Source organism: Erythrolamprus reginae, chromosome 6 (assembly GCF_031021105.1).
Source record: "Erythrolamprus reginae isolate rEryReg1 chromosome 6, rEryReg1.hap1, whole genome shotgun sequence".
NCBI classification, from domain to species: Eukaryota; Metazoa; Chordata; class Lepidosauria; order Squamata; family Dipsadidae; genus Erythrolamprus; species Erythrolamprus reginae.
In genome coordinates this window covers 30,772,448-30,799,228 of record NC_091955.1, presented here as the reverse complement: position 1 = coordinate 30,799,228, position 26,781 = coordinate 30,772,448, and the positions used below count along the sequence as shown (strand labels likewise).

At 41.9% G+C, this 26,781-nt stretch overlaps 2 protein-coding genes across 4 annotated transcripts in view; one reads left to right on the top strand and one right to left on the bottom strand.

Annotated features, from left to right (window-relative positions):
• CFTR (CF transmembrane conductance regulator) overlaps positions 1-12,980 on the top strand; it is a 142,817-nt gene extending 129,837 nt beyond the window's left edge. For both annotated transcript variants that reach the window (XM_070755458.1, XM_070755459.1), the window contains 2 exons: positions 1,921-2,026; positions 8,932-12,980. In XM_070755458.1, coding sequence (XP_070611559.1) covers positions 1,921-2,026; positions 8,932-9,132 — 307 coding nt within the window. In that variant the 3' untranslated portion in view covers positions 9,133-12,980. The remainder of the gene's footprint in view (positions 1-1,920; positions 2,027-8,931) is intronic.
• A 3,786-nt stretch (positions 12,981-16,766) lies between these two features.
• Positions 16,767-26,781, bottom strand: part of CTTNBP2 (cortactin binding protein 2) — a 136,120-nt gene continuing 126,105 nt past the window's right edge. Inside the window, exons 21-23 of one of the 2 annotated variants that reach the window (XM_070755461.1) lie at positions 25,895-26,027; positions 23,727-23,828; positions 16,767-18,634 (exon numbers count right to left, since the gene is read on the bottom strand). In XM_070755461.1, the coding sequence (XP_070611562.1) occupies positions 18,422-18,634; positions 23,727-23,828; positions 25,895-26,027 (448 nt within the window). In that variant the 3' untranslated portion in view covers positions 16,767-18,421. Of the gene's footprint in view, positions 18,635-23,726; positions 23,829-25,894; positions 26,028-26,405; positions 26,506-26,781 lie in introns of those variants that run through there. The other variant, XM_070755462.1, reaches the window with a different exon arrangement.

Here is a 26,781-nt window from a genome sequence, read left to right as displayed (position 1 = left end):
CCGGAAAGGAACCCGAGCGCAGAGTGTGGTGCAGAAAGGCGCTCTGGCCTCTTCCAAGGATCGAAGCATCAGCTGGAAGCTAAGGTGAGGGCAGGTCGGAGGAGAATCCGTTTGTCCGGCCGCCACGCCGCTTGCGTTGCTCGTGAGTTTGTTCGGCCGCCACGCCGTTCGTGTTGCTCGTGCTGCCGGCAGGCGCGGCCGCCATTCGTCCGGCCGCCACGCCGCTTGCGTTGCTCGTGAGTTTGTTCGGCCGCCACGCCGTTCGTGTTGCTCGTGCTGCCGGCAGGCGCGGCCGCCATTTGTCCGGCCGCCACGCCGCTTGCGTTGCTCGTGCGTTTGTTCGGCCGCCATGCTGTTCGTGTTGTTCGTGCTGCCGCCAGGCGCGGCCGCCATTTGTCCGGCCGCCACGCCGCTTGCATTGCTCGTGCGTTTGTTCGGCCGCCACGCTGTTTGTGTTGTTCGTGCTGCCGCCAGGCGCGGCCGCCATTTGTCCGGCCGCCACGCCGCTCGTGCGCCCCTTGTCCGCGCGCCCGCCCTTCGCCCACCCATGCCGTTGCTCACGCCACTCAGCTGGGAAGCGGCGTTGCTCGCGCCAGCAGCGGCGGCACGAGCGGCGCGGCGGCCGGACAAGCGGCGGGCAGGCGGGTCCTCAGCTGTTGGGCGGGGGTCTTCCCAAGTGCGGAAGTAAAAAACACCATCTGCACATGCGCGAGGGCACGCATGCGCAGATGGTGTTTTTACTTCCGCACCACTATATCGCGAAAAATCGAGTATCGCGAGGGGTCTTGGAACGTAACCCTCGCGATACTCGAGGGATCACTGTATTTGTCCAATTGAATGATACATTGTACTACTCTGTTTGATATACTTTCAAATTGTATCACAGAGTCTTTCTGTTTTTTGTTGATGAGAAAACCATGGTGTCCATCTTTGGTACCTCTAGTGCCCAGTCCTATCAAGTTCAACTACATTTTTGCATTATCCTCATGTTTCACATAATCCAATGTATATACTGTACATAATCCCAATGTATATACTGTATGTTGCAATTCTTCTGGCTGAGTATCCGTTTTCAATGTTCAAATGTTGACTGCTCCTATGTCCAAAGTCCAAAGGCAGTCTGATTTAATTCACTGATTTTTAGCACCCTCTGCCTTCGGGCAGGTCTTCCCACTCCCATGGATGTGTTGCTCTAGGGCTTCTGAGTAATGTGGAAGGAATAGATCATAATCTGTCATCGTAATCCAATGCAGGTTGGTAGATATGATCAGCATCAGTTTGCAAAATAATTTAGTATAAATATAATGCAACATAAAGGGCAATATGCAATATCATTTTGTTATAAAAACACAATAATGTAAGCTAATTTAATTATTGTAGCTTTCCACTGAACTCTAGGAAATAGCTTGGTAATGATGTTCGATCTTTGATAGTTTGATCATTGTAAGCTTGTGACTATCATTATACTTGAGATTACTTTAAAAGAAAAAAAAATCTATTAAACAAATTTAACTAATTGTTTGTTTTTTCTTTGTTGTAGCAATTACTAACTTTTAAAAATATTCTTTAGCTAAGACAAGAAATAAAATATATGACAAGAAATAAAATATATGAGCCGCCCCGAGTCTACGGAAAGGGGCGGCATACAAATCTAATAAATAAATAAATAAAATATATACACAAGCATAAAATAAGCACACTCTTAATTTTGATTTGGTTTGCCATGAAAGTTACTGTAGTAACAAGTTAGGCCTAATTTTAGCTATATGCATCATTATGAAATTGCATCTGAACTTTATCCACTGTAGAGTAATATAATAAAAGAGGACAAATATTGTAAAAATGCCTGTTAAACATCTTGGCTTTTAACCACATTTTTATATTGCATTTGTTCACATATTAAAAAAAAATTTCTTTCAGGACCTTCCAAGTCATCAAAAAGACGCTCAAGCAAGCATTTGCAAACTGTACAGTGATTTTATCAGAACATAGATTAGAAGCTCTGCTAGAATGCCAGCGATATTTGGTGAGTGGTGATTAAAAAAGTCAATCCTAAGAGATATCGAAGAATTTACTGCACCCAATACATTTTTACCTCGTTTTATTTTTACAGCTACCACTACCTCCCCCAGTGTGAGAAACTATTAGGCACAGCGCCCTCAATCTCTAAAGTGGTTTATTGTGTTTTGTATAAACGCCAGTTTGAAAAGCTCCATTCTTTGGATTCCAACTAGTAGCAAGCATTAAAATAGCAATCCACAACTTGGCACTCCCAGACTAGAATTTCCAGAATTGCTAGTCAGTGTGGATCCAATACATGTGAAAAAAGCCTTGTGACAAAGACTGTTGAAGTAGCAAAGTCTCTAGGACAAATGCTTGAGGCCTTACATTTCCTGTCTCAGAAGCACTCTGGGTCTATATGGGCTCAATTTATGGGCTCAATCCAAAGCAAATGCCTCTGAGATCTTCCAAAGTCTGAATGCAAAACTTTATTGAGTATATCATTTTGGCACTGAAGAAGGCAAAACCAACTCTAACTAATTCCTGCAATAACCCACATAGTTATAATATGGATTTCCCCTTCCCCCGATTAGTGCAGGTCATATTGTCCAAGTGTTTGTCATTATTTTGTTATGAAAAAGTCTCTGGTCTTGGCAGATATTTGCTGATGAGTCCTTGGTTCTCACAGTTCTTCTGCTTGAAATCTGGAGCCTGCATTCCATCTTGCTCTTCCCTCCCCCACTTTGGCAAGTTGAAAGTGCTAATGTTTGCAATGGCACATCAGTGTTGATATTCATAGACAAACAGATAACCAGCAGCAGAGCTAATGATAAAGAGCTGTGAACGTTCCAGATAGCATTTCTACAGAATCTCCAGTGGGATAACGCATAAGGAAGAAACAAAGATCTGAGCTAACCATAGTCTATTACCCAAAGCTTACAACCACTGAATTACTATAGAGGAAATATGCACCAGAAACAATAGAAATCAGGGACACACATTCCAGAGTAAAAGTGATCTAACATAGTATTTCTAGATCAGATTTCTCCAATACAGTGGTACATCAAGATACGAACCCCTCGTCTTACGAACAACCCGAGATACGAACACGGGGTTCTTAAAATTTTCGCCTCTTCTTACGAACTTTTTTCATGTTACGAACCCCAAACCCGAACTTCCGGGTTTGGCGTTCGCCCGGCTGTCACCTTTTAAAACAGCCGGGGGGCTTCCCAGCAGCCTCCCGAAGGCGAACCCCGGATGTTCGGGTTTGGCGTTCGGCTTCGGGAGGCTTCTGGGAAGCCCCCTGGCTGTTTTAAAAGGTGACAGCTGGGCGGCGGGGCTTCTCGGCGGCAGGTTGGTAAGACGGAAAACGTTCGGGTTCGGGAGGCCACTTTGGGTTTTTGTCTGGGAGGGAGGGCAGGAGGTCCGGCGCTGGGGGAGGGAGTCAGGAAGGTCCTCCTGCCCCCCCCCAGCTAAAAACCACAAAGACGGTCTGCCGCCGCATGACAGGCAGGGCGGAGCAGCCTGGAGCAAAGGGAGTCTGAAACCGCCGGCGGATTCAGCTTCCCATTGCTCCGCGGGCAGCGGCAGACCGCCTTTGTATTTTTGGCTGGGGGGAGAGCAGGAGGCGCAGGATCGGGCCGGCGGCGGGCGTGAGGCGAGGCAGCAGGTCTGCATCCTGGGCGGGGGCGGGCGGCAGACGAGGAGGCGCGGCCGAGCAAGATGGGGGCCGGTAGCGAGACGGGGCGGGCAGCGAATGGGGGCGGCGGCGGTGGTGGCGATGCTGTGTCCGACTCGGGCTGGTGGCGCCCGACGCAGCGGGCAACATTGTCGGCTTCTCCGGGCCGCTCCCGGAAGCGGCCATGGGAGGGTGAGCTGCCTCAGGGAGGAGGAGGATCGGGCGGGACCAGGTGGGGGCTGGAATTTCTCCGCTGGGAAGAAGCGGCAATGGATCCTCCGTCTACCTCTGTTGGCTTTCATCCTCGGGGGCGAGGATGAAAGGGCAGAAGGCGTGCTCGGCTCTGCCGCTCCAGCCCCTTTCGATCGGCGTGGGAGGCAGGAGAGGACCGGGCGACCGGAGAAGCAGCGCCCCTTGCCTGTGGGCCGGAGCAGCCAACAGAGGCAGACGGATGATCCATCCCCGCTTCTTCCCAGCGGAGAAATTCCAGCCCCCACCTGGTCCCGCCCGATCCTCCTCCATGAGGCAGCTCGCCCTCCCATGGCCGCTTCCTCCACCCTCCATCGCAAGCCCTCGCCACCGCAGCCGACGCGCGCTGCGATCTTCAAGCCCGGCTCCTTTCGGCCCGGCATCCCGGGCCAAGCGGCTGCCTTCCGTCACTGAGCCTGGCTCGCCCGGAAGATCGTAGCGTGCGTTGGCTGCGGCGGCGGCGACGTTGCTGCCGGCTTGGCTTCCCTCGCTGCCGCAGCCAACGCGCGCTACGATCTTTCGGGCGAGCCAGGCTCAGTGACGGAAGGCAGCCGCTTGGCCCGGGATGCTGGGCCGAAAGGAGCCGGGCTTGATCCGCTGAGCCTGGCTGGCCCGGAAGATGGCAGCGCGTTTTGCCTGCCCCGGCGAGGGAAGCCAAGCCGGCCAGGCTCAGTGGATCAAGCCCGGCTCCTTTCGGCCCAGCATCCCAGGCCAAGCGGCTGCCTTCCGTCACTGAGCCTGGCTCGCCCGGAAGATCGTAGCGCGCGTTGGCTGCGGCGGCGGCGGCGTTGCTGCCGGCTTGGCTTCCCTCGCCGCTGCAGCCAACGCGCGCTACAATCTCCCGGGCGAGCCAGGCTCAGTGACGGAAGGCAGCCGCTTGGCCCGGGATGCTGGGCCGAAAGGAGCCGGGCTTGATCCGCTGAGCCTGGCTGGCCCGGAAGATGGCAGCGCGTTTTGCCTGCGCCGGCGAGGGAAGCCGAGCCGGCCAGGCTCAGCGGATCAAGCCCGGCTCCTTTCGGCCCAGCATCCCGGGCCAAGCGGCTGCCTTCCGTCACTGAGCCTGGCTCGCCCGGAAGATCGTAGCGCGCGTTGGCTGCGGCGGCGGCGGCGTTGCTGCCGGCTTGGCTTCCCTCGCCGCTGCAGCCAACGCGCGCTACAATCTCCCGGGCGAGCCAGGCTCAGTGACGGAAGGCAGCCGCTTGGCCCGGGATGCTGGGCCGAAAGGAGTCGGGCTTGATCCGCTGAGCCTGGCTGGCCCGGAAGATGGCAGCGCGTGTTGCCTGCGCTGGCGAGGGAAGCCAAGCCGGCCAGGCTCAGTGGATCAAGCCTGGCTCCTTTCGGCCCAGCATCCCGGGCCAAGCGGCTGCCTTCTGTCACTGAGCCTGGCTCGCCCGGAAGATCGTAGCGTGTGTTGGCTGCGGCGGCGACGTTGCTGCCGGCTTGGCTTCCCTCGCCGCTGCAGCCAACCGCACTACGATCTTCTGGGCGAGCCAGGCTCAGTGATGGAAGGCAGCCGCTTGGCCCGGGATGCTGGGCCGAAAGGAGCCGGGCTTGATCCGCTGAGGTGATGTTCCCCGGTGCGTCGGGCACCGCCAGCCCCGAGTCGGACGCACCCTCGCCGCTGCGCCCAGCCGCTGCCTGCCCCGTCCTAGCCGGAGCCTGAGCCGGTCGGTCGCGCCTCCTCACCCGCCCACCCGCCCAGGATGCAAACATGAAAAACATGGAGGTTGGTGAACAAAGGCCAGAACTTTCGGCTTCTGGGTGGATGGGAGGAGCTAAGCGGTGGGAGGAATCAATGCCGCTGGGCTGGTAACATCTCCCCAATGTAAAAAGCCGCTGGGCTGGCTTAGCTCCCCCTTTCCAGCCCGAGGCCGAAAGAAAAACGCGGAGGCTGCAGGAGTCGGGATATGTGGAAGAGGTCCGCGGGAGAACTGGGGGGACCCCAGCTCACGCCTGCTGCTTGCTCTCCCGGAAAGACCCCAGCCCACACCTTCGGGAGCTTCCCAGCCGTGTCCCTTCCAAGGGGCAGTGGCCACAGCTCCCCCCCAGTTCTCCCGCTGACCCTTTCCACACACGCACACCATCCCCACCCTCCGTGCCGCCGGTTGGCTGTCATCTTCTAAAGAAGCAAGAAGAGGAGGAGGAGCTGGGCGCCGGTGGAGGAAGGTGCCCAGCTCCTCCTCCACTTCTTGCTTCTTTAGAAGATCACAGCCGGCCGGCGGCGTGGAGAATGTGGCTCGGAGGCTGGGAGGGAGGCGGAATACAGGAGGAGGAGGAGGAGGGAGGCCACGAGGGAGAGGGGGAAGGAGGGAGGGAGGAAATCAGAGAAGACGCACGTACAAACCGCCCGTGCGTTTCCCTCCCTTCCCTTCCAGTCATTGCAAGCCGGACAGTAACTGTTGACTTTTCCGTTAATCCACTCACGAGGCTCCCTACGGGCAGCCTGCGCTGTCTCCCCCCGTCTCCCCTCCCTCCACCCACACCCGAACAAAATCCGAATGCCGGCGGAAATGAGGCAAAAGGGGTGAATTTTGGGCGTGCACGGATTAATCGCTTTTCCATTGATTCCTATGGGAAACTTTGTTTCGTGTTACGAACTTTTCACCTTACGAACCTCCTCCTTTCACCAATTAAGTTCGTATCATGAGGTATTACTGTATTTACAGATAAATATGTCTCGATAGTAAATGTTCTTCTGTTTCCTTCCCTGGAGTTTCCAGATTCTAATACATTACAACCTTTAATTAGGGACTCAGCAATCTAATATAGCTCCTTTTGCTAGCTCCAATATTTATTGATTGATTTTGTCCAATACACAATGAGGGTTTTAGTGGGTATACACATAGTAAAATACATGATGAAGGTTTATTTATTTTATTTATTTTATTTATTTTATTTATTTTATTTATTTTATTTATTTTATTTATTTTATTTATTTTATTTATTTTATTTATTTTATTTATTTTATTTATTTTATTTATTTTATTTATTTTATTATTTTATTTATTTTATTTATTTTATTTTATTTATTTTATTTATTTATTTTATTTTATTTATTTTATTTATTTATTAAATTTGTATGCCAACTCTCTCCGTAGACAGAGGATATACTCATAGTAAAATATATCTAAGAAAGAATAGAAGATAAGATATAGAAATAGAAGAAAGGTATAGGAGATATAGGAGAGCAATAGGACGGGATGGAAGGCACTCTAGTGCACTTGTACTTGCCCCTTATTGACCTCTTAGGAATCTGGATATGTCTTCTTGCCTAGACACTTAAAAGGTAGAAGGCAGTTCTTTATAGAACAGGAAGAACTGGGAAGGACTTTGTTCTCCTGTGTACCGAGGTAAGCATCCCTCCTCCCAGATTGATCCGTTTAAGGCAGAGAGGTATACAGTATATTGGGAAAGTTGGCAGTTTACATAACAGGCAGCCAGTAATCTGGAGGACTATGAAAGCAAGTTGGCATCAGAACAATTGAACTAATAGACGTAAAGATATTAGAAAGTGTAATAGAGGGGGGGGGGGGGGATACCGGGCAGCCCCATTGGTAAAATCAGCTTCCACTTCTTTCATTCTTCCAGGGAAGAAGAAAGTATGAAGCCTAAGCTGGCAAAACTCAAATATACTGTACACAAGACAAAATCTGAAGAACAAACTGGATAATATGACAGAGTAACAATAGGAAACTAAGCAGTATTTTGTTTTCTGCTTCCTCTATAGTTCACAAGGCAAACTAAATAACCATTCTTTCAAAACAATAAATAACTTTTATTAAATAACTATTTCTATGCATGCTAGGAATTGAAAATCTGGAACAAAAAGTGAAATAGCCAACAATGCTACTGTTGCTCACTTGAAACTGATGATCTTCAAACTACTTTTGTTTGTGATTTTTAAAAGACATACATAAAAAGAAACACCAAGTTTTATATTAAAGCACTAACTGTCCTGAACACAACCTTACTTTAAAAAAAGTTATAGTTCAACTACACAATTATGCTAGCAAGAACATGTTATGTATAAGTCAGAAACAGCACATATTGTTTCATAAGCTTGCTTCATGCATACTTTATTAACAGCAAAAGCATTATAAATCAAACATGTTTGTTTGCTGAATGCTTTGATGTATACCTATTCCAAATGTTTATTTCTATTTCTCCATTCTTCTATTCATTTATTGTACCTCAAACACATAAAGGTATTTTCGGCAGAGAAAAATTACCCTTCATTGCAGAAGTTTTATTCAACAATGATACCAAGTTTGTTAGGACCTTCAACAGTCTGTTCCAAATAAAGTTTTCAGCTACCCACCTGTCATGTGGCACAGTCACTCTTTGTCAGCAGAAAAGTTTGCAGAAAATTTCTTATTGAGTAACAGTGACAAAGCCTTCCTGACTATTTTCTTCCATTCCCCTTCCCCACCCCTCCTTTTCCCCCTCTCTTGAAGTAAAACTGCACATTAATATGTACACAACCCATAATTTGTGAGAGATTCAACATATGGGACATATGGGACTTTGGTATGTGATGGATCAGTAAGTCCTTCTGAAGATTGAGTCTACTATAATGATATTCTTTAGCTTATGGATAAGGTAGATACCGTGCTCAAATAAAATAAAACTGCAGGAGGTGGAGGAAGAGGCAGAAGAAGAGCATGAGGAAGAGGAAGAAGAGGAGACAACAGCAGGCTGAATGCAAGAAATGCTGTGTTTAGCTCTTGGAAATAACCTGAAGATAATTGTCAACAAAGTGATATAGAAATATTGATTTAAAACTCATTGATATTGTATGCCCAAGATGCATACTTATGACAGTTATTAATTCGTTCTGTGTAATATATAAATTTATATTTTCTAGAGATATGAAATATTCTTGCACAACAGGAATACAAGTACAATAAATAATTTGCTGATTATTGTTGTTCTGCAAGATAGCAGTTGATTCCTGAAAATGTCAATTCATAAATAAATGTTATTTTCTCATTCTGATTTATTAGGTCATAGAAGAAAATAAAGTCAAGCAATATGAATCAATACAGAAGCTCCTGAGTGAAAAGAATTCTTTCCGTCAAGCAATCAGTTATTCCGATCGAGCCAAGTTATTCCCAATGTATCCCAGGAGCTCAAGCAAGCGGGGGCCTAAAATCAGTGCTTTGCCAGAGGAAACAGAGGAAGATGTTCAAGAAACCCGGCTGTAAAGATGCCTCAAGATGCTGTTCCATACAGTTTCCTAAAATTGTTCTGAGCCTAATATCAGAACAAATGGGAACAGAAAGAACAGGACTAAAAATATCAGAACAAGAACAGATTTAAATTAATGAATGTGTAATCTGTCAGCATAAAATGCTTCAAAATGCAATGATCAAATTAGGTATCAAGGATATGTAAGTTAGACCTGATCCCAATGAATTTTTTCATAAAGTATCTTCTTTTTACCAATACGGGATGATCAGGATGATAATCACATTTTTAAGTGATAAATTGAATTTTTAAATTTCACAGTATGTGAATGTCATATCAAACAAGCATAGTTTGCACTTTTATTTTAATCTACAGTAAATCCATAAGCAAGTCTGATTCTAAAAGTCTGTTTTTGTTTTTTTATCAGAAAACAGATCAGGGACAAAGCATATACAGTACCTTTTTCGTGATCATGCAAAAGAGGTCATGAACTATATTTATTGCTGTGCAAATTATAGGTATGACAGCGAAAATGAATATTTATGTTCTGGATTAACATAAATACAGGAATTGCCAACTCTTCATTTTTAACAAGCAAGGGCATTTAAGTCTTCATAAGAACATATGAAACCATAAATTTAATTAGGAATTTTAAATTTGTTTTTTCTATGCATGAAAAGGACATGGGAAATATGTGATTGAAATGTATACAGTTTTTATAATGCAAATGCGTGAAAGCTGCATAACTTTTTTAAAAAAGGCTACACCCTTTTATTTGATATAAATTATATTTAATTTCAAATATATTATCTGTTTTAATAGCCAGGAAAATATGAATTAAAAAGTAGGAAGATGGAATTAACGAATTGCATTTGTCTTGCTCTGAAATAATGCAACTTTGTTGGCATTTTGTCCATTCTGCTTGTCAGATTAATCTCTTCCTATATGAGGTGAAAGACATCAAGTTATGCTGTGTACTGGGGCAGGTTCTAACTAACCTTAGAAACGTAGAAACATAGAACTCTGACGGCAGAAAAAGACCTCATGGTCCATCTAGTCTGCCTTATACTATTTTCTGTATTTTATCTTAGAATGGATATATGTTTATCCCAGGCATGTTTAAATTCAGTAACCGTGGATTTATCTATCACGTCTGCTGGAAGTTTGTTCCAAGGATCTACTTTGCTTTCAGTAAAATAATATTTTCTCATGTTGCTTTTGATCTTTCCCCCAACTAACTTCAGATTGTGTCCCCTTGTTCTTGTGTTCACTTTCCTATTAAAAACACTTCCCTCCTGGACCTTATTTAACCCTTTAACATATTTAAATGTTTCGATCATGTCCCCCCTTTTCCTTCTGTCCTCCAGACTATACAGATTGAGTTCATGAAGTCTTTCCTGATACGTTTTATGCTTAAGACCTTCCACCATTCTTGTAGCCCGTCTTTGGACCCGTTCAATTTTGTCAATATCTTTTTGTAGGTGAAGTCTCCAGAACTGAACACAGTATTCCAAATGTGGTCTCACCAGCACTCTATATAGGGGATCATAATCTCCCTCTTCCTGCTTGTTATACTTCTAGCTATGCAGCCAAGCATCCTACCTGCTTTCCCTACCGCCTGACTGCACTGTTCACCCATTTTGAGACTGTCAGAAATCACTACCCCTAAATCCTTTTCTTCTGAAGTTTTTGCTAACACAGAACAGCCAATACAATACTCAGATTGAGGATTCCTTTTCCCCAAGTGCATTATTTTACATTTGGAAACATTAAACTGCAGTTTCCATTGCTTTGACCATTTATCTAGTAAAGCTAAATCATTTACCATATTACAGTCACCTCCAGGAATATCAACCCCATTGCACACTTTAGAGTCATCGGCAAATAGGCAAACCTTCCCTACCAAACCTTCCCCTATGTCACTCACAAACATATTAAAAAGAATAGGACCCAGAACAGACCCTTGTGGCACACTGCTTGTAACCTGTCTCTGCTCAGAATACTCGCCATTAACAATAACTCTCTGATGTCTACGCTTCAGCCAGCTGCAAATCCATTGAACTATCCAGGGATTAAGTCCAATCTTCACTAATTTATCTTTACCTTGCTGCCAGTTCACTTCCCCCTGCTGCGTAAGCATGTGCATGTATGCACAGTGCCAAAAACACAGCTTCCGCGTGTGCACAGGAGCCAAAAACAAGATGGTGGTGCCTGCGGTGCTGCCAACAGAACTAGTTCTATGGCATGGCCAACCGGCTATCACTCTTAGTTTGGCAAGCAGGGGGAAATTCCCATTACCAGTTCTATAGAACCTGTCTGAGCCTGGAGTAACCCACCCCTTTGCTAGACATCTGTAAGATATAGTAGCTGATGCTTCATAACCATTGTAAAAGAAAGGGTTAATTGCTAATCTACTTCTCTATTGTATATGGATCAGGAAGAAAATAGCAGTTTATTGTTTTTATCACAAGCAAAATGAGTCTTGTTTAGCATTGTTTAGGTTTTTTAATTTTAGTATTGTTTTTAATTTTTTTAGAATTTGTAAAAAAATTTAGTGGAAAAAAGAAAAAATTACTTGACTTTTGTGATCTTTTATACCACACTATTTTATAGTTAACTGAAATTTATCTAGCATATTTATTTCATACCTTTATTAAAAGTTACTGTGGCAGTCCTTTAATAAGAATGTTCTATATTTTATAAATAAAATGTATAACAAATTGTATTGGAATTCAAAGGGCGATCACGATTGTTTTTATTTTAAATTTTTATACAATTTAGAGAAAAATCTGTAATGAAAATCCTAGCTACTAATTGCTACATTACATACTTGCTTACTTTTGTTGTCTTAATTGTTTTAATGTGCAGTAATGACAATGATGCTAATCAATGAGGTTGTGTAATGCAACATCTTCAGACCAATTTTTTTTCTTATTTCTACAGTGAATTTAGCTGTAGTCTTGATTTGGTAGTTGAGATCAGATCAGCAGTGTCACAAGGCAATTGCAGACATATCCTGATGTTATTTTCTAGATCTTTTAAAGCAATCAGTTGCATTTTATTTCAGTCCAAAGGCCTACCAGCAATTACCACAAGGACTTCAAAATTGGTGTTTCTCTGCTGCTCTATTTTATAACATTCTGGCCATCCTATTCTCTACAACCTTCTGAGGTAGATGCACATAGAGAGCACTACAGTATGAAGTGGACATCAGGATATGATTGACTATTATCAGGGCATCCTATTCCAGAAACATCTATAATTTTCACACAGCCAGAGCTGCACAAAGGGTCTCCTGAGCAAGGTTTCCAACTTCTCCTTTACAAGAACCTTAATATTCTAGAAAATAAGCAATACATTATTGCTACAATGTTTAGCTTGTGGGCTTCCCAAAATCATGTGATCAGTCATTCTATTAAAAAGAAATTGATCCCAATAAATATATAAGCTGCCATCTATTTAAATATTTGAGTCACACCCATTCAATGTATGTTTTAAAAAGCTGGTTATATAACGAGACTATAACAGAGAGTGCTATACAACATCCATGTTTTATTTGCTGTGGTCATAGATAAATTGGCAGATCATATACACTGCAGATTTAAATGAAGACTCTACAAAATGTAATTCTTTTTTACTAACCATATTATCAGTATAAAAATATTAGGTAGCATTTATAACAGGTGTAACAATCTGCCGCTGTGGTTATAATCAGGTGGTACAAAATACCACTACCCTAACATGTACTTTAAAAACAATATGGGTTGAAATGGTTTGTTTATAACCTCTGCTATATGATCATAATGAACATTAAATGAGATGTTGTTCAAGTGAACAGAGCTAAATAAAAATTCCTGAATTGTCAGTTTACTAGCATCCAATACACGACCAAATCCTTTAGTATTTAAAAAATCTTTTTTTAATGCAACTTGCAGGTTAATAACATTTTATGTTTTTGTCACTAGATGGTGCTGAAGAGCTGACACATTTTTATTTGTTGTTCCAGATGTACTTCTTACTGCAAGAGTTTTGTATCTTGATATTAGGCAAACATGGTTGCACAGTTTACTTGTATAGGAAAAGGTACATTTCAGTTGTAATCTACGTAATTATATATATACTTCCACATCTATCAGATTTAAGTTTCAAAGATTCTGGATGACCATTAGAATTAGTTTTCTGTATCTGTCTTTGTAGCCCAGATGCGGTAGCTCTCTTAATACCTGTGCATTTAATTTGGCAAAGGAAGCTTGCAGCACAAAAGCTTATTAAAAATTCAGTCTACAAAATGTGGTTTCATGGTTTCATTATCTACAAACTAAAGAATGTATGAGTTATGTATATTTGCAGTTTCCTATAACAAAAGAGAAGGAAGATACCCTAATATGCTTTTGCAAATATGTGGAAGTCTTACTATATATTAGGCCTACAGTACTGAAACGAAAGCCTTCAGGTGTGAAGCATGTGCTTTTCTGATGCCACTGAACAATTGGCTGCAGCTGCTAGGAAATTCAGAAAATGTAATGCATCATCAAGGGGTGCAAACTGTCAGAGACATTTTGGTTACTAAGAATCCATGCTGGTCACTGCAACCAAGGCAGGTGGAGGAATCAGGTAACCAAGGACAAGGTAAAAGAAGTCTGAAGCAAAGGGACAGAAAGCAGGCTCAGCCTGAAGCAAGCAAAATGCAGAACAAATCCCAAGGGTGCTTTCAGAAGGATAATTACATCCTAAAGGCCAGCTTAAGTAATCTATCTAAACCCTGTCTTTTTCTGGCACAGAATATTCAGGCTCTGATAAAATGCTAGGTAACGTTGCCAGCAAATTTAATAAGACACAAGAGGATCTCCTGTTGGCTTTTTTCAATGCCTTGGCTGGCTTTGCCAAAATGCATCTCCTGAGCTTTCATTGTGCTAAGACACATTCTAGAATTAATTCACAACTGGAGCAGACACCGTTATGTCAGGTGCATTTTTACCTACAGAAAAATGTGTATCCACTGGAAAAAGGTATGTTTGGAAAGAAATAATTTCTCCTTTCATGGAATCAAAGGAAAGGGGAATCAAACTCTGCATCTGTTCAGCCAGAAAAATGATAAAAATATTTCATAAACAGAGCCTCAATGGCGCAGTGGTTAGAGTGCAGTACTGCAAGCTACTTCTGCTGATCACCAGCTGCCAGCAGTTCGGCAGATCGAATCTCAGTAGGCTCAAGGTTGACTCAGCCTTCTATCCTTTCAAGGTTGGTAAAAATGAGGACCCAGATTGTTGGGAGCAATATGCTTACTCTCTGTAAATCGCCTAGAGAGGGCTGTAAAGCACTGTGAAGCTGTATATAAGTCTACATGCTATAGTCTAAATCAGCAATGAGCTAGTAGGAACGCTAAATTGCGCTCGCCGCCGTGGCTCATAAGTGCTTGTGGGGCCAGCACGATTTTGCTTCTGCACCTGTTGAGGTAGCAAAATCACACATGGAAACACAGGTGCGCCCATGTTTTGAAGAGTTGTTTTTGCTTATGCGCATGCTGAAACATGGGCATGCCTGTGGCTCTGTGCGTGATTTTGCTACCTCCACAGGTGCAGAAGCAAAATCACACTGGCCCCGCAAGCACTTATGAGCCGCGGCAGCAAGCGCAATTTATAGTTAAAAGTCTGAATGCTATAATATGAAGTAATACACTGTAAGAACAAAAAGAGAAAAAAATCCAAATGTAATACTTGTCTTTGTTGGAAGAAATAGCCATCAGTTCCAAGCCTGGAGAAAGGCACTGGTGACAAAATGGAGGCTGGAGTTTGATTGGAAAGAGTGTCCATTTATTGATGAAGCAGACGCACATGGGTGGTCCTGGTTACCTGACCACATGGAGTTGAGAGAGGGTGGCTTATACCTTCTCTTAGACCAGTGATGGCGAACCTATGGCACCTATCTGCTGGCACGTGAGCCATTGCCCTAGCTCAGCTCTAACATGCATGTGTGTGCTGGCCAGCTGATTTTGGGCTTGTACAGAGGCTCTGGGAGGGTGTTTTTGGCTTCCAGAGATCCTCTGGGGGGGGGAGGGCATTTTTATTCTCCCCCAGCTCCATGAATGCCTTTGGAGCCTGGGGAGGACAAAAACAAGCCTACTGGGTCCACAATATAACATGCACACCATTCATCAACCAGGGGCTAATATCTAATGATCTCAGGCCTGTTGGGTTTTCAAGCTCTTGCGAGAAGGGTGGGGACGCATCTCTGGAGGGAGCTGGTTCCAGAGGGCCGGAGCCCCCACAGAGAAAGCTCTTCCCCTAAGTTGTGCCAAGCGACATTGTCTAGTTGACAGGACCTGGAGAAGGCCGACTCTGTGGGACCTGACTGCTGAAGCTTCATATTGCAGCTGAAGCTCCACCTGTATTTATGTACAGCATACAGAAAAGTTAGGAAAAGCTTCAATCATACCTTTATAGCAACCATTTTCACTTTTATAACCATATATCTGCAAACACTCCTGCAATAAGCAGTTATTCTTGTGACGTGTGTGACAGAAATATATGCAAAAATTAAGAAATAGAGGAAAAGACAGAAAACAAACCTAAACCATGTTACTGTACTTATTTTCATTCAGTATTGTAGCAGTACTGCTATATTTCTATCTTCTTAATGTAAGGATTATAGAATTATCCTTTGTCTCAATATGCCAATTGTCTACAGCAGGGGTAGGCAAAGTTGGCTCTTCTATGACTTGTGGACTTCAACCCAGTGTTCCCTCTAATTTTTTTGGGGGGTGGGCGGAAAAGTATAGTGTCTGAGCGGCAGTCCATCCGGGACTGGGTGGCACAGAAATAATAACAAACAAACAAACAAACAACCCACCCTGTTTTGCCTCAGAGAATTTCAAAATAAAATACTGTACTGTGTGTCTATAACAGTGAGCTCATAATAGGGCAACTCTATCAATATCAAAATGCCACTTAAATAGTTGAGCTAGTTTCAAACTAGATTTTGATTTTCTTTCTCTCTTCCTTACTCCCATTCTTTTTCTTTCTCTTTTTCTTCCTCTCTTTTTTCTATCTGTTTCTCTCTTCCTCTCTTCCTCTCTCTCTCCTTCCCTCTCACTCTTTCCCTCTCGGCTTCTGGGCAGGTTTGGAAAACTCTGAGTTGATGATGATTTTTAAGTGAGCAATTGCTCACTGCTCAGCTTAGAGGGAACTATGCTTCAACCCCCCAGAATTCCTGAGCCAATCACACTAGCTCAGGAATTCTGGGAGTTGAAGTCCACATGTCTTAAAATTGCCAAGTGTGGGGATCCCTGTTCTATTGCAAAAAAATATTCTCTTTTTTGCCAAAAAGTTTTTATTTTTCCACGTCATAGAAGAGCCAACTTTGCCTACCCCTGGTCTAGAGGAATGCATTTGACTACCAAGTGTGCATGAAAATGTGTTTGTGGTTATCAGCAGTCAAGATTGGTTTCATCTTGAGCATCCTTCCAAATTAGTCCAAGCTTTCACCCTTAATTAACCTTCCCCTGCAGCCTGTGGGGTATAAAGTTGTTTCTGACTGCTTTAAAACAAGAAAACATTCAAAAATTAAAGTTAGTATCAGATTCCAGCTTTAGCACACTGAGACAGAAAAAAAACCTGATTGCCCAAACACACATAACACAGAAACAAAGGTATTGCAGAAACTGTAGTACAAAAGGTTTTATTGGCATGACAGGTGAAATTCCAGATTATTTAACTTAACTGCTTGACTTTTACAAATGCTCTTGCAAAGATATTGGGTTGAATAGCTTTAAAATGTTGTCAGTCAGTACCTAGCAATTTTTCAGGTAACCGAGAACCTTTTTCTTAAGGCATTTGTGTCTTTCATAAAGATATCCCAGGAAGAAAAGAACAGGAGGGTCCACCATGAATACTGAAAAGCTACACTCTGGGAAAAGAATGCAGTATAGGAAGCAGAGGTTTTCCCCAGGGCGAAATGTCATTTCAGACAACATGTAAGAAAGAGGTAATTTTTTTTCCTTTCCCAAGTTATTGCAGCTTCTTTCTTTCTTGATTATTGATTGTGTGTAGCTGTATTGCTAACAAGGAAGAAAATTTTCTGGGGATAAAATAGCATAAATTCCTGGCAAGTCAATACTGGGAAAATAGGAGGAACTTTCTATAATAATTTATAGGGAATTAGAGGTGAATTTAAGGGGGATTTCTCTTTAGCCTTTCCCTAATCCACCCCAATTATCAGACTTTACTCTTAAGGATGGCTGTAGGATTTTTGCTTTTAACAAAAAAGGACACATAATCCAAACAACAAACATAAATGAAACTACCCAATAATACAGGTAACTGGAATATTTAATATGGTTTCTCACTGAAAGTAACTGTCCCAGTTCTTCCCATTATTGCTACATGCCATTCACTTTTAAGAAAGTGAACCTGTTTTTGTTTTTTTGTTTTTTTGCTTTGACATATATATTAACTTTAAGCCACTTCTGTACAGAATTGTGCAACCCGAAGTATGAAATTTAACAAATTTAACACTGAAATTCAGTCTATAACTAGATAAAACTTTATTGTCCTAATGAAATGATTCTGTTCGGTAGATAATTGCGATATTACACAGAATAGACTTTATTCATGAGAAACACTTTGCAGGATCTCATGATACGGGGAAGGGGGGGAAAGCAGACCCAACTGCTTAGCTTTCCATGCAGAGAAATCTACAGCAGACTCTACTACATGGAAATCCAATACAGACTAGCAATATGGTCCTGCATATTAATCTCGGAAGATATAAAACGATGCACATTTACAACTGGCTACACTAACAATGGAATATTGATAGACAGCCTTTTGTTTCAAACCAGTTATCTGCATCTGTATTCAGTGGAAACACCCCACTTCCACTGAAGCATTCCACAGAGTACTACTTCTTTTATATACAGGTATCTCTGGATCAGATCCAATATATTTATTTAATTTTTTATTATACACACCCATACCCACACACACACTTTCTGTGGTGATCTCTTAATTATAACTAAGCAGAAAAGCATTTTCAGATTTTTTAAAAAAAGCATTTAGAAAGCTATCACCATTACTTCTAAAGATCAATCAGTACAATACAGGATAATATTTTCATTATAAACAGCTTGTTCGCATAAAAGTAAAACTGTGGTCCCATGGGTGCATTAGAATTAAGAAAATTGTGTTAAAAATATTTACAACTGTAGATGAATTTTGTTTTTCAAGATAACTCATTAGGAAAGACAACAAAGGAAATAAATCTTTTATTTGCTTTTTTGTGTGTGTGCGTGTTCCAAATTTCTTCTTTCTAGTCACAGATTGCCTCTGTTTGCCTTGTATTGCTGCTGCTGCGTTTAATGTTCTGAGAAAACTGGCTGACTTTATTTCTGGGCACAGGAAGAAAAGATTTCACTCTTGAAATGCTGCTGCCACTCTTGAAAGACTCCTTTTTGGATTTATGGTTGCTGCATTCCACAGACTGGCTGCTGCTGTTGAGAGGACAGACCCCAGGATTCTCATCCTGCAAACATAATAATGTTTTATAGCATCACATGCATTTGCCCAAACAATATCAAAGAAAACACATCAATCTGTGATTGAGCAGCCTGAATTCACACAAAGTTGTCATTTTTTAAAAACTGATCTTCCTAATCCACTGAAATGTGAGAGGTTTCTTTGGTGATAGATAACAAGCCAAAGATGGTAAGAGGTCCTATATGACAGACATTAAGGATCTTCCATAGTGCAAAGCATCAGAAATGTCTTATAACATTGTCTTATAACTCTAGAAAGAATATTTGTGAAATAAAGTAGTGTTGGCATACATATAATTAAAATAATTATTTAAGACAGTGTTTCTCAACCGTGGTCATTTTAAGGTACATAGACTTTAATTCCCATGGTTGGCTGGGGAATTCTGGGAGTTGAAATCCACAAATTTTAAAGAGGCTGAGGTTGAGAAACACTGATCTAAGATGTATAAAAGTATTTTTAATTGTTGGCAATCTGAAAAGCATGCATAGTGGGCTTGTAAAAAAAGCAAAGATAGATAGATATCATATGATAATTCATGGAACTGTAAAACTGACATTCGGAGAAAACCAACGTTTTTCTTACTTAGAAAAGACTTATGTATGTATGAAAAGTTTTATATATGCAATGAGAGAGGTTGTTATGTGCACAAAGATAGACCAAAAGTATCCACAATGGAGGAATAAACTGTGAAAATGGTAGAATTGAAGAAATGGATAAATGACTTGACAGGAAATGACTTGTTTGATCGGGGAGGGATCAACTACTTTTATGAACGACTGAAAGCCCTATGTGGAATTTTAACTGAAAAGAGATAAAAACAAAGTGGTAATTTTAGATTTATCATTTTTTTAAAAAAGACTGAATGTGGAGAGAAGTAAAATATGTTAAATAGTTTTGAAGGGGGAAAGTGATATCAAACAAATCTATATCTGCTGTAAAGAAGATTGGAAATCACATCTTTAACTATTTTTTTTCCTTTTGCGTCATTTTCTATTGTTCTCAAAATGCTTTTAATGTCTTTTCTTTCTTACCCTATTCTATATTTTTGTGTTTTATGTTTTAAATGTAAACAATTTATCTGATTAAATACTATACACAGGGATACAATCTGTGTTGAATCACCTAATGGAGCATCCAGATGTTTTGAGAAAGTCTACCAACCAAAAAATAACAATAAAAACAAACTGGTCTTGCAGTTAATTATAATTATATATAATTTTTCTGTGGCCAGAAATCACTTCCCTGGATGTTCCTAACTTCTATTTAAGGATTTGGTTTGAATTTGGGGTTGTCTAAAATTTGAGAAAACTAACAATGGGGAACCAATGGGGTAGTTCAAGTTCTGCCTTAGCCAAGAAAACCAACTGGGTGACTTTGGGAAAGTTTCTCTCTCCCTCTCCCACTTCATAGGATTGTTGTGGAGAAAATAGGAGGAGGAAAGTATGTTGGATATGTTCGCCACCTTGAATTATTTTGTAAAAATAATGAAACTGAGATACAAACTAAAAATAAGGGTCAGGCTTTTCCCTCTCTCATTCTGCAATTTACAGGTCACCTTAATGTCTTTGAATCCTAATGCTTCTCAGGTTATCTTTACAATGGTAGGAACACCATAGAAGAAAGAATGGGAAAACATGAATGTATATCATGTTATATTCTAACATGATTTGATGGGAATTGTAATCCAGCAGCATGTAATGGGTATAAATTCTTTAAAGCTGTACTTTAAAGAATTGCAATACATTTTGCTTAGTTCTGTACAGGAAATGAACAAGATTTCTGCTGATTTTGGATAATGCTGATTCTCTTTTCCACCATATTTTGAAGCTTGGAAATGAGGATAATATTCCTATTTATATTTTTGAAAGGATGTCTCTTCTTCCCCTCTTTTGCCATCTTTCAAGTAAAGAATATGTTTCAAGAAGCAAGATGGAAGATTTATCTCGTTTCAGCCATCTGCTTTCTGTATTTCGGATTCTTTCAAAGCTTGCCTGCAGCTTTCTAATTTGGAGAGAAACCTGCTAATAAATGCATGACCTTCACAAGGAAAAGCTGAAAGCTGCTAAATGCTGCTGAGATTTCTTTGCATCAGAGCACAATTCTGAACATGATTCAGACACATTTTATTTTTTTTAAAAATAAGTAAGTCACTGTAACTAATCTTATCTACAGTAGACGCAGTAACAGAAGCACTACTGCAGCAGTAAATATATCAACAAATTATATAGTTGTCACCTCATTATTATGAAATTATGACACCTGTAAATTAAAGATGAAACTGTATTAATCTCATATTGTTTGGGTAAGAAATCTTTCAGATATTGCATTGGGAGCATCAGTTCCCCCCCAAATCAACAGAATTATTATATTTTCATAAGTACCGTGTTTCCCCGAAAGTAAGACAGAGTCTTACTTTCTTTTTATCCCCAAAAGCCCCACTATGTCTTACTTTCGGGGTATGTCTTATATTGGAGCTTCCCTAGCGGTGACGGCGTGAGCTTTTGGGGCTCCGGTGGGAGGGCACCGGCCACTATTTTAAAAGCGCGCCGCTTTCCCAGGCAGCCGGCTTGCTGGCCGGGGAAGCAAGCGATCCGGGACTGTGTGGCTTTGCGCCGTGAGGACAACAACGGCGCCGTGGTGGCTTTCAAGCGCCGCCCTTCGTGGCGCCCCACCACCCGTTCCTACAGATGCAGCGACGTATGGAGAGGGGGACGTGGGCAGGAGGTGGCGCGCAGCTACCGTAGGTGTGAGGGAGGCGGCAATACCCCCGTGTTTTCCCTGAAAGTAAGACATATGTCTTACTTTCGGGGTACGGCTTATATTAGCCGACCCCCCTGAAACCCCCGATACGTCTTACAATCGGGGGTGTCTTACTATCGGGGAAACAGGGTAACAATGACTGGATTATTGTGGTGTCTTAATGGAATGTTCTTTGTATGCAAGTTCTAATTTCTTCAATTTAAGGCAACAGTGGTGGGAGATATTTTTAGAGATGACAGCAGGCAATTCTGTCAAACGTTCCATAGAATGTCTCCAGCTGATCTGAACATTTCTTCTGAACTCACAGATATGATTTGAGCAGATATTTGTAGGGGCCTTTGCATTACTCCCACCAGTTATGATCATCCTGCATCAGAAGGCTCTGTTTGCAGTCATGGTTACCTTGCTCACCTCTCAGATTACATGGAGTTGTGCTTGAAGACTACTGAAAAACTACATTTGGTCCAGTACTCATAGATTCTTCACATTTTATCTGGATCTGAACTAAAAGTTTCTGGGTGCAATTCAAAGTGCTGGTTGCCACTTTTAAAGTCCTACATGGCGAAGGACCCAAGCAGGACGTCTTATCCCAGCAATCTTATCCGGCCCAATATGTATGCTGTTTAATTCCACAAAGGCTCTAAGCAGCTCATAGATAATGGAAAAGTAGAATAGAAATAATTAAAGGGATCTCTCTCCTGTCCCTACAGCAACAAATTTTCAAGTCACTGACACATTAATGGGCAGGAAGGGAATCTCTATTTTCTGCTGGTACTCTTCTCCTTTGGGACTCTGATATAACATGACCACTCAGCCTGCAAGGCTATAGAAAATTTTCCTGACTTGGCTATTTCAGAAACCCTTCAGGAACTGTGACTTAAGAGATGGAATCTCCCTACCAAACTAAGCAATAATCCATGTTGTTTTGAGAACTGTATGCCATGAGATGAGAATGATACCATTTGGTTCTTGCAATAGACATCTATACGTGATACCACGTCTTACAAACGCGTCGTCATACAAACTTTTCGAGATACGAACCCGGGGTTTAAGATTTTTTTTGCCTCTTCTTACGAACTATTTTCACCTTACATACTCACTGCCGCCACTGGGATGCCCCGCCTCCGCATTTGCGTTGCCAGCGAAGCACCCGTTTTTTCGCTCATGGGATTCCCCTGAGGCTCCCCTCCATGGAAAACCCCACCTCTGGACTTCTGTGTTTTTGTGATGCTGCAGGGGAATCCCAGCAGGGGAATCCCAGCATCGCAAAAATGAGTGCTTCGCTGGCAACGGAAGTCCAGAGGTGGGGTTTCCCAACGAGGGGAGCCTCAGTGAAATCGCAGCATCGCAAAAACACAGAGGTCCGGAGGTGGGGTTTTGAGGACTTTGGTGTTTTTGTGATGCTGCGATTTCACTGATGCTGCCTTCACTGGGAAACACCACCTCCGGAATTCTGTTGCCAGCGAAGCACTCATTTTTGCGATGCTGGGATTCCCCTGCTGGGATTCCCCTGCAGCATCGCAAAAACACAGAAGTCTGGAGGTGGGGTTTCCCATGGAGGGGAGCCTCAGGGGAATCCCAGCAGCGCAAAAACGGTCACTTCGGCTGGCAAAAGGGGTGAATTTTGGGCTTGCACGCATTAATCGCTTTTCCCTTGATTTCTATGGGAAACATTGTTTCGTCTTACAAACTTTTCACCTTAAGAACTTCGTCCCAGAACCAGTTAAGTTTGTAAGACAAGGTATCATTGTATTTCAAAACTCATGTTTTCATGTGGATCTTTTTGCTGCTGGTTCACACTAGGGTCCCACCAGGTGCACGCACCCACAGCAATAAAAAAAATAGCTTCTGCACATGCTCAGAAGCAAAATCCAAGATGGCAGCGCCCACGGATCGGCACTGACAAAACCGACTCTGTAACATCATCACAGGTTTACTAACAGTTCTAAAGAATCGATTAGAACCTGTAGGAAACCACCTCTGCTCATGACATTATATAGATATAAGTGATTCTGGAATGGAGACAGTTTGGCTTCAGTTACAAAAATCTTTCAAATTATTGCAATAAAGTGCTACAATTATAGTACTTTGTTCAAAACCTTTAAAAAGAGCGATGAATCCTGAATGGGATTTAAATCCCTTTGAAAACTGCAATTAATTCTGAATAGGATTATTAGATTATTAACTGGGATTGAATTATTGTATTTCACCCATAACATCGGCTCAGTTTAGCTCATAACTATCATACTGTTTTCAAATGTAAAACGTTGAACATGGCCTGCAAACTTCTATCACATGCCCTGCGGCTTGTCATATACCTGCTGTGATGTGATGTTTGTATTCCTGATGTTTCCTGTAAAGACTGGATCCTTCTGAGGGGTGCTCATTGTAAGAAGCAACTCACCCTCTGAATCTATTATCTGTGAAAAATGGATAGGACAAGAAGAGGGGAGAGTCATTCTTACATTGGAATTCCTAACAATATAAAGCAGAGTTCTTCAAACTTGGCAACTTTAAGACTTGTGGACTTCCAGAATTCTCCAGTCAGCCAGAATTCTGGGAGTTGAAGTCCACAAGTCTTAAAGTTGCCATGTTTGGTCAAAGCCTTATCATCAATATACTCCTATTACAACACAACATTGCCTGGAAGATTTATACATTTTTGTCTTGAATTACCAAATGTATTACCAGTCTTTAATAAATATGCGTTAAACATTTTATCAGTTTAAAATGTAATGTTTAAAGAACATCCATAAGACAATATTTCCTTTTTAAATTACTATATTAATTCAGTAAAGTCTTGCAAATATTGGGTGAGAAAGTTTGGGATTGAGATTTTGTCTTGCAACTTTGGCTTCAGCCAAATAAACCCATGACATCAGCAAGAAATCTTCTTAGCACTGATGAAATTAACTGCAAGAAAACAACCAAGCTCAAGGAGCACCAAGACCTCAAAATTTGGAAAGTCTCCTCACTGTTGGGTGAATTAATTTATTTAATATATATAAAATCTAAATATGGAGGAGTCACATATCTCCCCAATTTCCCGTATGACTAATGCAATCTGCAAACAAAATCTTAATCCAATATCAAATCTCTTGTTGTCATCATTATTTAAATGTTTAAAACGAACTCTGAGCATGAGTTAATTCATGCAATGTAAAATAAAATTTGAAACACTGAGGAAGAGACACACACACTTGAAAAGAGGGAAGAGTCAATTAACTTCAGGAGGAAATAGTTCTGCTCAATTGGTGCTCCAAAGGAAATAATACAAATACATTTTGGGGACAGGCAATTTCTCACAAGTAAGTTCTTCCACCTTACGCTACCATCCAGTTTTCAGAATTGTTGGTGGCCATTGGCTCTTCTTCTTCCTCCCACAAAAAGAGGTCATTTTGTCTGGGTTTGTTTCTGTATTTCTTTGTATGTGAATGTGCATGTGTGCATGCTTTGGAATCTTGTTGACTCTTGGCAACTGCCTGGAGAAATCCTTCAGTATTCCTAGTACGATTTCAGAAATGGTTTACCATGGTCTCCTTCTTGGGGTTAAGAGGGAAGTACTGGCCCAAGGTCACCTTACTGGCTTTATGTTCAAGGTGAATTTATAGAATTTACAATCTCCTGATTTCTAGCCTGATACATTAATACTATACCAAACTAGCTCTTGGTTTAAGCTGTCTTTTTACTTGGGGTGAAAATAAAAGCAAGAAAAGGAAGAACCGAGAAGGGGTAGAACATCAGCTAGCTGTCAATTTTGTATTTCCCCTCAAAGACCAGCTGGCAGTGTCCAACAGCACAGAAATGTTGCTTATAGTTGGCATGGAGGTGGAATGAATCCAGTAATCTCTGCAGAAAGGCCTAGTCATCAGAGCAAAATGAAGGACAAAAATCAAAGTTGTGTGTAAAATGGAAGGGGATGAGATTTATCAATATTCAAAATATATGAAGAGAAAAAAGGAGGATGAAAGATGAGAAATACACTGCTGGACATGCTGAATTTGACCTAATGGTCCTGATGGAAATGAAAAATTTCTTAGCTATCCTTCATTTAAATATATGAAAGTGAAATTAAAAGATGATCATATGGTCCTAAAATTCAATTAAAACAGAATAGTCATAACGTAACTGAAAAGGCAATACCAGAAAAGAACAGTAACTAGATATGAACAAACATTTTTAAACATGCTGAATAGATAAGTGCCTGTCAGACTTCTATGGGGCAACATAATAGGGAATGGGTGTTTTGGATTAACACATATTGTATGCGAGATACTTTGGAAAGAACTTCCACAGCAGATGGTAAGAGGAAGGCAGGCTGAAATACAGGGCAAAATACAGCACAGGATGCACACTGAATCAAAAGAAAAATTACACAAGAAAGCTTGGAAATTGTTGCAGAGATTAGAGAAAATACAAGGAAAAGAAAATAGAATATAGAGAAACTTAGAGCTGACTACTATTTCTGGAAAAGAATAATACATACTTTACTGATGTCAGATTCCGATTTGCTTAAACAAATACTCTGAAGTTCTTGTAGAAAATCCACTTCATCATCTGAACCAATGGTTAGTTTCTGTTCCAGGTTTAAGACACTTAATGGATCATCTTCGGGAGACCTTGGAAAGAAAAACAAAATTATGTTGAAAAACATATCAGATGACAATCTATAACAGTGATGGTGAACATTTTTTTCCTTGGGTGCCGGAAGAGCGTGTGCGTGTGCTATCGCACATGTGTGAGAGCCCACATCCATAGTTCAATGCCTGGGGAGGGTGAAAACAGCTTCCTCCACCTTCCAGAGGCCCTCTGGAGGATGGAAACAGCCTGTGGTGGGCCCAGGAGGCTCGTGTTTCACCCTCCCCAGGCTCCAAAGGCTTCCCTGGAGCTGGGGAAGGGTAAAAATACCCTCTCCATCCCCATGGGGCCTCTCTGGAAGCCAAAAACACCCTCTGAAAGCCTCTATGCAAACAAAAACTCATCTGGATGGCACACACCTGCATGCTGGAGCTGAGTTAGGGCAACAGCTCATGTGCCAGCAGATATGGCTCCGCGTTCCACCTGTGGCACCCGTGCCATAGGTTCACTATCACTGATCTATAAAATGGTATTAAGAAAATGTTGTTTACCTTTTACATTTTAATAGAGAAAATATGTGTGGAATAAATATGCAGGGTAAGTTAATTAGATTCATGCAATAAAAATTCAAAGTAAGAATATTTTTAGTTGGTTGAAAGTATTTCAATTCAAAGGAACTCATTGTTTTTTCTAAAAAGGTTTTAAAATATAGAATACCATCCAAATATAATATATGTAGCTCAGAATTAAACTGTGGAGTTCTTGGTGCTGCCTTAGCTTGATTCTTTGCTTGCA